Raw genomic sequence first — 14,057 nt, 5'->3', positions numbered from 1 at the left:
AAGCTATCCATCAAGCACTACTGGTGCAAAAGCAGACAGACATTCTAGGAATAGAATATACATATATGTACAACAGGCAAACATGGGCACTCACAGGGATTTTTTTACAAGCATGTAACAGGCTCTGCTACATGTTTTGTTGCATTGAAGTTGCTAGCCACGTCTTTATTTTCTAGTTTACAGTGTACCAGTACCTTCTCTAATATACAATATATACACAGTATACTGTATAAATAAAAACTATAAAAAGGACTCAAGCCTTTTCCTGCACAAGGGTCTTTCGAGGTTTGTTTTCAACTCTGGGAGCTAAATATGCTTCATGTTTTCAAGTGGAGCAATGACATGACCCGTTAAAATACATTCAAATTGAGTGCAACTTATAAAATAGAAGATTTTTTATTTGTTAATAAGTTGACTATGTCCTTATTTTCAAACAGGCTTTGTCAAGAACACTGCATTAACGTGTCAGAATCCAAAGAGCACTTATCACTGCCAGACTGAAGTGCACTTCAAGGCATAAAAAGGAAGTAAAAGCTCAATTAAGAAGAATTAAAAGTAAAATGCACTGAAAATAAAGTACAGTAGAGAAGGCTACATTCTTTTTAAAAGTTTACGCTCAAAATATGCAACTTTCGCAAGTTTAGCTGCTCTAATGGTAACATTAACATGAAAGTGAATCAATCTAATCCCAAAAGCAATTTATATCTAGTCAGCATGGGAAAAGCTATATGCAGAAAATTAACCCTGACACATTGAAAATAGGACCGGTAGAAAAAAAAAAAAATGTTTCATTTACGCTATGCTTTTATGCATTATAAATTAAATCATCTTGGAAAATTAACCCACTTTTTATGAAAATTTAATTCTGGCTACCTAGTAGGTTTGTTATAAACAGACATACGTGTTATTTCTTAATGGGATTTATTTATCTTTCAATTCCCAGATGCCTGAAAAGAAAAGTATGATTGATAGTAACAGATAGCAAAGTTAATAATTTCAAAGTGAATTGCTGACAGTTGTGCATGATTATAACAAATGATAATTGACTAACTGGTGAATTGATAATTGACAGATTTAAACTGTTTTATCATTGCCATATTTGCCATGTCAATAGAAAAATCATATAAAAGAGACTGTAAAGAATGGACAAAGCTTTATACTTACAGTATATGCAGTAGATTCAGAATAACAAAGCAATCCACCAGATGACATTCTAGGCTCCCTTTCACATACACTAAAAAATTATATGATATAATTGTTTACAGAAAAAATATGTCCGCCATCCCCCTCCCTGCCAGCTCTACTGATACAAAACAAGAAAGGGGGAAATGGAGAAAAGCAGGAAGGGAGAGATCCTTAAACATCCGTAAGGCTCTGAGTCCTGTGCCCTGGATGTATTTAACCATTTGCAATTTTTCACATGCATGTTAAAAATTCACACTTGTTTGCTAGAAAATTACTTAGAACTCTCAAAAATTATATAATTTCTGAAAGCAGAGGCCTTGGGAATAAAATTGTGGTTTTCACAATTTTTTTTATGACACTATTTGTGCAGTCATTTATCAAATGCAAATTTTCTAGGAAAAAAAAAAAAAGACACCTAAATGAATTTTAGTGCACACAAACACATTTTACAAATAATTGTTATAAAAGATGATGTTGCATTGAGTAAATCGTACCAAACATGTCAAGATCTAAAATTACACACGTCTGAAATGTTACTCTAAAATTGTCCATAGTCGAAGCTTTAAAAAATCTTTACCAGTTATCAGTTTAGAGTTAAACATGAACAATGGCACTAGAATTAGTGCTCTCACTTCAAGGCACTCATCTGTGGTGCAATTGCCATTTACATATGTGCACATCTGCATTTGATGCAAATGGAGAAACAGAAAAAGGGCGTACCGACCTAGTGCGTTATCGTTTAAAATATTTATTGAAGAAGCAAAGTAAGTATCATACTCACAATAGACATAAAAACACAGGCATGTCAAACTGAACAAGATGTATGATCCAAACAAGACCTGAGTCCATACGATGGAACCAAAAGGTTGGCTCTGAGGAAGAGGTTGTGTCCTCGAAACGCGTTAGCCAGTTGGTCATCCAGGGTTCCATCGTATGGACTCAGATGTTGTTTGGATCATGCATCTTGTTCAGTTTGACATGCCTGTGCTTTTATGTCTATTGTATGATACTTACTTTGTTTCTTCAATAAAGATTTTAAACAATAATGCACTAGGTCGGTGCACCCTTTTTCTGTTTCTCCATTTGCATCCAGTGTATTGGACCACCCCGGTCTGTTGAGGGCAGCAAGCAGTGCATATTCCAGAACATTCCTATTGGGTCTACTGAGTCTTTTCCTAGTGCAGGAGAAACGTGTTTGTTGTGTTGGATTTGCACATCTGCATTTGCACGTGAGCACAGCGGGATAAGAGCGCTTCATATATATTTTATTAATTTAAATTTATTTTTTACACTTTATTTTTTTTTTAACTTTATTGCTATCACAGGTGAGTGAACAAGACCCTTTGTGATAGCTTTGGGCAGTGACAGGTACACTTTATGGAAAGATGATCATTATATAAACCATCCAAACCCACAAACTATTCCACAATGTTTTTGTAATTGTGATTTAAGCCAACATGCATACTTACTTGCTTCTGGAGTTTAAAGGTTTTGGCCACATAAAAACCATGACAGCACCAATATAGTAAGCTTGTTAGCAGAAGCAATAGTTAACATACAAAATTCTGGAATGGAGGCATCTGCATTGCGGTTTAGATAAATCTCTTTGCTGTACCCTTTTATTGGGCCTGAATATGTGCTTGATGAGAGGCAGATACTGAATTTAAAGCCTGTATGGTGCCAATAGTCCCACAACTGAGGGTTTTGCATCAGTCATAGCAGTCTCAGGTTGGCTTGAAATTATAGCCTTCTCTGAAGGTAAATCTTGTTTCTAGAGCAAATTTTTTCTAAAGATTAGTTGTTAGAACACCAAACTCACCTAACAACCATTTCTCTCAAAGCCGCCTTGAATTGTGTCAGTCTACCATGCTGTCCACATTGCCAGATATTATGCAACCATGTTTACTTTAGGAACAAAAGTTCTTTAATCTAGTGAGAACTGTATCAAAGGTGTCATCTGCTGCTGGTAGATTATAAAACATACACTGCCCTTATGCTATCAGGCAGTGAATAAAAGCACTCTTTCTAGCAGTAGACAACTCCTCCTGACTAAGGCTACACTAGTTACACGCTACGCCTGTTACACGCTAGTTCACACTAGCGTTGTGTGCAGGCGGCAGAGAGGCGTTTGGGAAGCGTTTTTACCACTTCCCAAATGCCTCTGCCAATTCTGCACACTACAGCACTTGGTGCTGTTCAAACGGGAGCGTTTGCGTCGCGTCGTGGCAAAATGGACGCCTCTGGTCGAGTCAGGAGGCGTTGAAGCTTCCTATTCTAGTCTATGGTGCCGCTCCGCAAACGCCCGGCCGGCGTTTGCGGAGCGGTAACATCAAACCGCATTATAGGCATTTGTGGGGCGTTTTTAATGCTCGGCAAACGCCTAGCAACCGCCGCTAAACTGCGCATGCGGCATTTGTGGAGTGTTTGCCGAGCGTTAAAAAACGATTCGCAAACGCCGGACCAACGCTTGCCAATTGCTATAGGGGTGTTTGGCAAGCTTTGGTAAAACAGCCAAATGTGAACGAGCCCTAACAGTAAGTATGTCATTCTCACACATACACATTTAAGCAGTAAAAAGGCACTGCAGACTATAGGCAAAATAAGGTGCAGGTTACTAAGCTACCGTATATACTCGAGTATAAGCCGACCCAAATATAAGCCGAGGTACCTAATTTTACCACAAAAAACTGGGAAAAACTATTGACTCGAGTATAAGCCCCATCGTTGGCGTCACTGGGAGGAATAGTGCCCCATCGTTGGCGTCACTGGGAGGAATAGTGCCCCATCGTTGGCATCACTGGGAGGAATAGTGCCCCATCGTTGGCATCACTGGGAGGAATAGTGCCCCATCGTTGGCATCACTGGGAGGAATAGTGCCCCATCGTTGGCATCACTGGGAGGAATAGTGCCCCATCGTTGGCATCACTGGGAGGAATAGTGCCCCATCGTTGGCATCACTGGGAGGAATAGTGCCCCATCGTTGGCATCACTGGGAGGAATAGTGCCCCATCGTTGGCATCACTGGGAGGAATAGTGCCCCATCGTTGGCATCACTGGGAGGAATAGTGCCCCATCGTTGGCATCACTGGGAGGAATAGTGCCCCATCGTTGGCATCACTGGGAGGAATAGTGCCCCATCGTTGGCATCACTGGGAGGAATAGTGCCCCATCGTTGGCATCACTGGGAGGAATAGTGCCCCATCGTTGGCATCACTGGGAGGAATAGTGCCCCATCGTTGGCATCACTGGGAGGAATAGTGCCCCATCGTTGGCATCACTGGGAGGAATAGTGCCCCATCGTTGGCATCACTGGGAGGAATAGTGCCCCATCGTTGGCATCACTGGGAGGAATAGTGCCCCATCGTTGGCATCACTGGGAGGAATAGTGCCCCATCGTTGGCATCACTGGGAGGAATAGTGCCCCATCGTTGGCATCACTGGGAGGAATAGTGCCCCATCGTTGGCATCACTGGGAGGAATAGTGCCCCATCGTTGGCATCACTGGGAGGAATAGTGCCCCATCGTTGGCATCACTGGGAGGAATAGTGCCCCATCGTTGGCATCACTGGGAGGAATAGTGCCCCATCGTTGGCATCACTGGGAGGAATAGTGCCCCATCGTTGGCGTCACTGGGAGGAATAGTGCCCCATCGTTGGCATCACTGGGAGGAATAGTGCCCCATCGTTGGCGTCACTGGGAGGAATAGTGCCCCATCGTTGGTGTCAGTGGGAGGAATAATGCCCCATCATTAGTATCAGTGACACCAATGATGCGGCACTATTCCTCCCACTGACACCAATGACACTTGCTGACCCCTGTTGCAGTATGGTGCTGCTGCAGCCAGCATATGTGGTTGCAGCAGCACCTCTGCACTGTACACTTACCGGCTTTTCCCTCACTCGATTTTCGCGGGTCCGCTTGGCTCCGCCTCCTCGCCCGTGATTGGCCGCCTGTGTACCTTTCCTGAGCTACAGTTCTGGTGGCCAATCACCGGTGAGGTGGCGGAGCCGAGCGGCAGGAGTGAGGGAGTGGCCGGAGTGACGGAAGGAGCAGCGCTTCCTGGATGGATCATCGTGGGAGCCAGGTAAGAGACAGCAGCCCTCTGCCCACCCCTGTACGCGTCCCACTTGACGGAGCCTCACATCTGCAGACGTTGACTCGAGTATAAGCCGAGGGGGCCGTTTTTCAACACAAAAAATGTGCTGAAAAACTCGGCTTATACTCGAGTATATACGGTATAAAGATGAAAAAGTCATTCTTGTCACCAAATTTTGTTGTGTTCTAAAATCCTAGGAGGCAAAGAAGTTATAGAGCGATTTATTAACAAATTCAGGCTTCCATGAAACATATGCAATTTTATTGGTACATGATAGCAGGAAAGGGAATTGGAACTAACTTGTCAGACTGTAGAAAATATTATACATGCAAGGACTTCAAATAGTAACATCTACCTGCCTGAGGTATAAAGACCACATTAAAATTTTCTCTAACAGTCCCAAGATAAATTAATTTTAGGTTTATCATTACTTTTTGTCTCTCTCTATGAAGGACATAGGAAACTATTAACCATATTGAGTTCCATGACACATACTATAGAATAGGACTTTAACATCTATAGCCATTAAATAAGGCTGCAGGTGGAATCACTACCCCATCTAGGATCTTATACAATTCAATATTATAGTTTACACAATGGTAAACTTGTAACTGGGTCCTAAACAATCAAGTCTAGTAGCATTTTTAGTTTGACACTCTACACCCTTAAAAATAATCAATCTGAGCCTTTGACAATCATAAATTTCATTGTTTTTGTGTGTAGCGGGTGCAGCCTATTTGCTACTCCCCTTGGGTGATCAGAGAAGAAAGACTGTGAATGCGTCACTCTCCCTTTGCCCTCAGGCCAGACAGGTGTGGAAAGGACCAGAGCAGCAGTGCTAGAAAGAGAGGAGGGAAGAGGCTTCGGGCTCTATCCTTCCACCCATTCTAGCGCCACATGGGGGCAAACAGAGTGCCTTTTACTGAGGACTGCTGCTCCCTCTCTGTCTCTCCCCCCCGGGTAACAGCAAAGGACCAATCACAGAGGAGGAGAAGAGCATCAGGAGATATGTAGTCCCAAAGAGAGCGTGGGGGGGCATGGACTACAGCCACCAGCTAGCTTTGCGGCAGAGAGTATCAGATTCACCTTGGAAAAAGTTATTTTAGTCAGGCAACCCTGATGTGTGCGACTCAGGTAGCTTGTGAGAGGACCATGCTGTGGGACACCATCAGAGTGAGAGCCTGTGCCAGTGAAAACCCACTGCCATCTGTGGGACCACCAGACAGTACAGAGGCATTACCCGAGGACAGAGGGCCAAAGCTATTGCCAGGGCTCAGACCTTCTGTGCTGCCTGCCAGTATCACCACGGGAAACCGAGAGTGAGTGGACACTTGATCAGAGGGACCACTGCTGCTGTGTCACTGGGTCTGATGAGAGGGAATTGTGGCCACTACTTGTTGCCACCACTAGAGACTGAGCTATTAGGAACTACCTACCTGCTACCGTACAGCTCTAAAACTGCCTGCAGGCCTTAATGACTGCCTTAAAGCAAGCCAACGGTTACTAGGCCCTCAATGCTTACCCGGTGAAGAGTCAGGACTAAAGACTGCTCCTAACAGTTGCTACCCTGAGGCCCTGTTCCCTTGATTAGTTAAAGAGGTACCTCTTAAGAGATATTGTACCCCTGCCAATCCCTTAGAGTGCACTCTTATCCAGTGTACTATTATCCTCATTTATATTGCATTTAATGTTTATTAATATTGTTTATTGCTGATTTGCTAACTCACCCTTTGCTTCTAGTTCTGATGGCTTCTTTGCAATAAACAAGCACTTGATGTTGTGCTAATGTTTCACACACTTGAAATAGTTTGTTTGGGCAAAGCTGGCTGAAATAAACCATTTCCTTTACTAATTGATGCGGTTGCAGTCAGTGTTGTATAAACTATATGTAGTATAAACTATATACAGTGTTGTGTTCTGGCAGAAGTACAGGGAATTCCTGTCTGTGGCTGAAATATAATTAAGTCAGACTGAGTGATTCTCAGTAAATGCAAGGCTTCCTCTGAGTGGCCAAGATGTAGAGTCCCTCAATACAACAGCCGACAGCTTTCAAATTTACACGCATTCTGGGCTGCTGTAGTATGTGCAAACTACCCCCCACCCCTGCTTTACATGGCATACATCAGTGGCTGTGAAACGGTGAAGTCTAATAAATGCTGGAATTCAATTTTAAATAACCATTTCTGCTAAAAAATGCATGTGTGATATCTCAGTATGTAAATTAAATGTGTTGATGGGAAAACTGTGTTAAAATGGCCAATTAAAATAAATAGCTTAGAGAATTCATCTCTAAACCTGACCTCCAGGCAGATATAAAACAAACACCAATTATTTCAGTTAATGCTTTAAAACCGTTGATTCTTAAGCTGGCCATAGATGGATAGAATCTCACCCATTTCAACAAGGAATAACCGAGATTTGATCCATCTATGGACAGATTGGCTGTGCCAAAGTTGATCCACCTGTGGTAGAAGGAAAGAAAATTGCTTAATCTATTGTTTGCTTTAAATGCAACTAGGGCAAGTTCTTGAATTTGTCATACTATCAATCTCCTCATACTCAGAACTAAGGCTGATAGAGAGGGCCAAGCCCTAGAAGCAAAAATGTGCTAGAGAAATAATAGGGAGGTCACAAAAGACAGGAAGAGAGAGTGATGAGAATCAGTCTACTGCTTCTACTTCATTGTCCACAGGCTGGAAGCAAAGAGATGACCCACCTGCATCGCTCAGGTTAGATTAACTGGTTCTGTTGTCTAGCAAGGCTAGTCTACGCAAATAAAACTTTTAAAAGGCAACAGAGAAACCATATAATGTATTTAATGTGCATACTTAGCTGTTTGTCTGGAATTTAACTTTAATTCTTACATATTGATGCAAAATGCAGCAGAGCAAAAGTTCTTCTCAAACACTGCTGTACAACAACTGAAGTCTACTTGCATAACAGCAGTCATTACCCTCCCTTATCATTCTTGATAAGTGTACACGTTGTAAAATGACAATTTGCTTCTGCATACAAAAACTATATGGGGGGTTTCCAATCACTTCACCCCTGCTTATTATCTATTGTAGATGGTGGAAAAGACAGTTTATTTTGGTTGTACCGAGGATAATTGACTGTAGCATTGTATAAACTTTTAGCAGGCTTCAACCACTTCAAGTCCAGACACTTTCACCCCCTTCCTGTCCAGGCCAATTTTCAGTGCTATCACACTTTGAATGACAATTGCGCAGACATGCAACACTGTACCCATATGAATTTTTTAGCATTTTTTGAGATAGATAAAACTTTATTTTGGTGGTATTTATTCACCACTGGGATTTTTTTTTTTTTTTTGCTATATAAATGAAAGTCCAAAAATTTTGAAAAAAAGTATCTTATAAAATTTTTTCAAATAAATAATATTTCATCATAAATCTTGGCCAAGATTTATTCAGTAATCTTTTTAGTAAAAAAAATAAAAAAAAATACAACCCTAAATTAGTTTATAACCAAAAATTATAATTTTTAAAAAAGGTTTTTACATTTTCACTTTATTTTTTTATATTATTTATGTTTTTTTTTTACATACTGTCACCCTAGCAATATAGTGTCACCATGGTGACACTGTACTACTTGTGGGGGGTGATGAAGATTTTTTTTTTTTTTTTTACACGGATTGCTTTTACATCCATAAAGGCTGTAAAAGCAATAATTGCTCCTTCTCTATGGCTGAATTCTTGTAGCCATTGAGAAATACTGTGTGAGCTGTGATTGGTCACAGCTTGTCACATGGTACAAGGCTGTTGTGAATAGCTTTGTACCATGTGACCTCTATGATCATTCACAGATTTCACATGTAGTAAGCAATGATGTCAGAAGGGACATCTTGCTTACTACACTGCATGTGATCACTGATTGGCCAATCAGTGAACACATGATCGGGACCTCACACAGAGGTCCTGTACAGCGATCGGTGGGCACCAGATCGCGGTGCTGTGTGCTCCCAGGGAGCGCGCACAGTCCAAAATGGCAGGTGCCGTTTATGAAAGGCAACCCTCCCCTGGACTGCCACCGTCCGGCCGTTTACATACAGTGGCCAGACAGCAAATGGTTAACACTAAGGGGTTGATTTACTAAAGCCAAATAGACTGTGCACTTTGCAAAGTGTGGCTGCACTCTGCAAGTGCAGTTGCTGCAGAGATTAGTGAATAGGGTAAAGATTCACTTTGCAAAAAATACACAATCAATTGCAAGGAAAATAGAAAAAAAATGCATTTTTGCTTGCACATGATTGGATGATGGAAGTCAGCTCATCTACTAATTTCTTTCCAAAGTGCACAGTTTATTTGCCTTTAGTAAATCAACCACCAGAGCGGACAGTTGCCGGAGCGCTTTACCTATACAGCAACTGTAAGCTCCCGACTGCACCAGGGGGAAGTGTGGTGATTGATTCAGCACATCATACGGCTCCCCTTTTTTTGTTGTTTTGGACAAGCTTTATTTGAACTGTACAAAATGTACACTTCATTCATTATTATTATACAAGATTTATATAGTGTATGGTTCTGTACAGCGATTGTGTACAGTGTGCTGTGATAAACTGCAGCTTGCCTGCATTTTATCACCAAGGGGTTTTTTGCATTGTGAAAGGGACACACAGGAAAAATGGTTTTCTGTGTGTCCTTGCGGTGACAGGCATTTTACAATAAAGAAAAAAAATAAAGAGAATGTAGTGGTACTTTCAGTGTGTATAAATATTGCTGCAGTGTTTACTATAAAATAATGTTTAACAGCTTCCCCGCCACCCTATAGCAGATATACTGCTACAGGGCAGCATGGCTGTGCAAAATCACGTATATATGTGATTTTGCATTTCCGGGTAGGGGGCGCTCACCCTAACCACGCCTCCAATTGTAGCCTCGGTTGCTGATCACCGGGTCCCATCCAATGATTCCCTGCCGGCATCCGGCGATCGCTGGGTATCATTAATGGGGGAGACACCTGTATGTAAACAATACAGATCTCTCCTCTGTCAGCTCCTGCACACTGTTTTATATTGCTTTGCATAGCAGAGAAATACAATGCAGTGTGCTTACAGTTTAAAGCACACACACAGCACACAGTAAAACAGCACAGTTAACCCTGTGATTGCCCCAGATGTTAACCCCTTGCTGCCCAGTGTCATTAGTACAGTGTCAGTGCTTTTTATTAGCACTGATCACTGTATTGATGTCACTGGAGATGTCATTGACACCAAGTCAGTTCCCCCCAGTGTCTGAATGCTCGCCGCAGTCCCACTAGAAGTTGCTGATCGCCGCCATTACTAGTAAAAAAAATAAATAAAATCAAAATATATACCGCCATTTATAAACACTATAACTTTCATGTAAACCAATTCATTTACACTTACTGGGATTTGTTTTAGCAAAGACATGTAGCAGAATACATTTTGGCGTAACTTTATGATGAAATTGATTTTATTTTTTTACTGGACATGTTTAATAGCAAAATGTAAAAAATAGCTTTTTTTCCCAAAATTGTTGATCTTTTTTAGTTTATATAAAAAATAGTGAAGGTGTGTGACCAACAAACTGTGCTAAATGTGTAAATGAGTGATACTTATATCACATCTGTGTATAACCAATGCACTGCCACTTTAAAAATATAATAAGTATATAAAAAAAAACACTTCAGAAAGTATTCAGGTGGCACATCAATTAATAGTGCAAAAAACTCTTATGAAATATAAAAATAAAAATATAAACAATATTTTTCACATAAAAATATATATTAATGGAATATCAATGATTAACAATTAAGGATATTCCAAAAGAAAAGTCCAAATAAATCAGTCCTCAAAGCTATCACCACATGAAGACAACTCGTGCAAAATTAAATGCATAAATATGCGTGCAGTGCTCCCCTCTCAGGTGTGCAGAAGTTGTTGCCTCCCACTTTCGTGGTTGGAACACTAGGCTTAAATGGACGCAGGAGTGTCAGAGATCGAAGGCCGGCGGTGGTGAGAGCACTGGTTCTCAACACTGAGAGATTATTAAAGCTAACATCTTTGGGCTTTTTTTTTTACCTACTTTCATCTTGTAAGTGGCACTCTATCGTGGCAATAAAAATCTTTTAGTTGGTACTGCACCATTTGGGGTTCTCTCGTTTTTTTTTCTCCTACATGGTCAATTGAGTGTGGAGCATTGGGAGGAGGAGTTTGTGTGCCAGAGTTAAGGAGCAATTGTCCTGGGATTCCAATGTTTCAAGATTGAGTATAAAACATCACAGTCACCTGATTTATTCCTTGGAAAATCATCCATTTAAGCCTAGTGTGCCAACCATGAGAGTGGTTTTTTAACTATTAATTGATTTATGAGCCACCTGAATACTTTTTGAAGAATTTTTTGTTTATACTTTTTTTGTTTATAGTACAGAAAATAAAAAAAAAACCGCAGAGGCGATCACATACCATCCGAAAGAAAACTATTTGTGGGGATAAAAGGATGTAAATGTAATTTAGGTGCAGCGATGCATAACCGCACAATTGCCAAAATAACGCAGTGCCATCTCGCAAAAAATGGCCTGGTCAGGACGGGGGGGGGGGGGGGGGGAATCCTCCTGAGGCAAGTGATTAATATCACTTTTAGCTTCTGCTTGTATATTTTTATTCCTGTATTGCGGATTAACAACTACAGGAAACTGTATAAAAAAAAAAAAAATTAATTATATATATGTATATATATATATACATACATACACACACACACACACACACACACACTAAACGAAATACAACATGTGCCCATTTGCATTTTACAGAATGCTAATCCCCTGGCTTTTTCTGGCTTTAGTGCTATCTGAGTCACTAAATTGGAATAAACATCTATTTGTTCTGCGTATGGGAAGCAGAAAATACAAGCCATTACATCATCATCATGATAGCTAAGGAATAGGTATAGGCTCAGGTGTGTTCTGATCCTAGTCTACAAGGAATGTGTATATGTGCAGCTGTGGGACAGGGAATTCCTTGGCTGCTTATGTTTGAGCAGCGACAGCTTCATGGGGCACAGATCAGGCAGGTTCATACTAGGATCTAAACACATCTGAGCTCATCCCTGCCGAGGAACTAGCACTGTCAGAAGGAGGTCCCTACATCTGTTCCATAATAGGGGTTATTTTTTAATAACTGGTGAGATAAAATATCAGACACATAGGTAGTAAACTATTTCTAAAGCTTTGGCAAAAGCAAGGGCTTCTTTGGTGAGACGGATTGGTAAGTAAATAACACTGTGTAGCATTTCAAGGCAATAAGCATATATATGTATATTAAAGAAATTATTATTGCAGCCCTCAAATACATATATTTGCAAGAAAACAATATGACTAATTTCAGAATAAAGCAAGAAGCCTTCCAATGCTGACTTTCTGAAAATGCCGATTGTCTGGCTGTTATGTTGAACCACTGGCTACTTTCACTGATTTAAAAAATGTGTATATATATATGAGAAAAGTCAGTGTAAAGCTCAAACTACTTTTCTGCATATTTGTTCTCAGTTGGGGACTCAAGTATCTAATCAGGAGGAACAGTATGACAGACAGAAAAAACTTTCACTTGCAGAATGAGAAATACAGCAACAGCAGCCTTCAGCCAGTTGATCTCATTTAAATCTGAACATCCATATTTAAAATTCACAGACTAGAGATTAAGAACGATGAAAGGGTTTTAAGAAAGCTTGTTAAATCTTTGCAAATTGTTACTTCAAGGAAAGATTTAACAACGATCATGTGTCTATGACCTTATGTGCATATACATTCAGAATACATGCATGATTATACATTTGTCTAACTCCTGATCTTATTAAAAATATCCACCCCATTTAAATTGATAAGATGCACTTCAGAAATGTTGCTTTCAGAGCCTGGGCATGGTGCTGTACTGTGAAATCACTTACAGCCAAGTTTGGCCTAACCATTCCTGCTTTCGAAGGTTATTTGCAGTTTATTATTCTGAATCAAAAATAGAAGTGTAAAAATAAATTTGGATTTTCATTTTGAAGAGTTAAATCTTTCTGTGCTATACATGAATATTCAGTGTAGTTATGCTACCCGTCTATTTTAGCCTTCACATCATAATTTAGGAAACATGTCTTTGAGAGTAATAAAATCTTGACTCGGAGGTACTTTCTTGACAGGTTTTGCAACAAACAAGATATGATAAATGTTCCCTCTGGCCTTAATAGCATATTATTATGTTACTCTTCATTTTCAGCTAAAATATAATTCACATAGGTCAATTTATCTTTCATACTTGCAGATTGATGAAGTTTACTTTATATTTACAAAATAAAGTTACATTCAATGACAAGGTAAGTGATTTAGACATCAGAAATTAAGCAGCATGCTTAATAAAACACTTTGATAAGTGTTGTACCTTATTCTCTTTTCCTCATGCTTTCTTAGGTCTGTATCTCTTTTCAGTACACGTTGAATGATTACCTGTTCTTCTTTTGTCAGGAAACTCAAATCCATCAAGTTGACAATTTCCATGACCCTCAACTGACAGCCAACACCATCTAGCAGTGCTATGAACTGATCAACCAGCTTTCAGAAACCACCTGCCTCAATTGTGGCAGCTGATCTTTATGACTTCCCCGTCTGCCCACTGCTTCAGCTGTTTATGGACTATGTTTACAAATCTTGTAATGCAACAGCACTTTAACAATTTGCATATGTATTTAAAAGGTATTGATAAACTAGACTGTTAAAAAAAGGTCAATATTCAACTTTCATTCTTTGG

The 14,057-nt window shown here is 40.2% G+C and overlaps 1 protein-coding gene across 1 annotated transcript in view; it reads right to left on the bottom strand.

Moving 5' to 3' along the window:
- Positions 1-13,807, bottom strand: part of LOC149456162 (uncharacterized) — a 200,355-nt gene extending 186,548 nt beyond the window's left edge. The window contains exon 1 of the mRNA XM_089685346.1: positions 13,692-13,807. Coding sequence (XP_089541472.1) covers positions 13,692-13,807 — 116 coding nt within the window. The remainder of the gene's footprint in view (positions 1-13,691) is intronic.
- Positions 13,808-14,057: the final 250 nt, after the last annotated feature.

The sequence above is a fragment of the Staurois parvus genome, unplaced genomic scaffold (assembly GCF_062004578.1).
Source record: "Staurois parvus isolate SC_StPar_1 unplaced genomic scaffold, SC_StPar_1.0 ptg000372l, whole genome shotgun sequence".
In the NCBI taxonomy this organism is placed as follows: Eukaryota; Metazoa; Chordata; class Amphibia; order Anura; family Ranidae; genus Staurois; species Staurois parvus.
The sequence above is the reverse complement of the archived record's forward strand: the minus strand, read 5'-3'. Positions and strand labels throughout refer to the sequence as shown.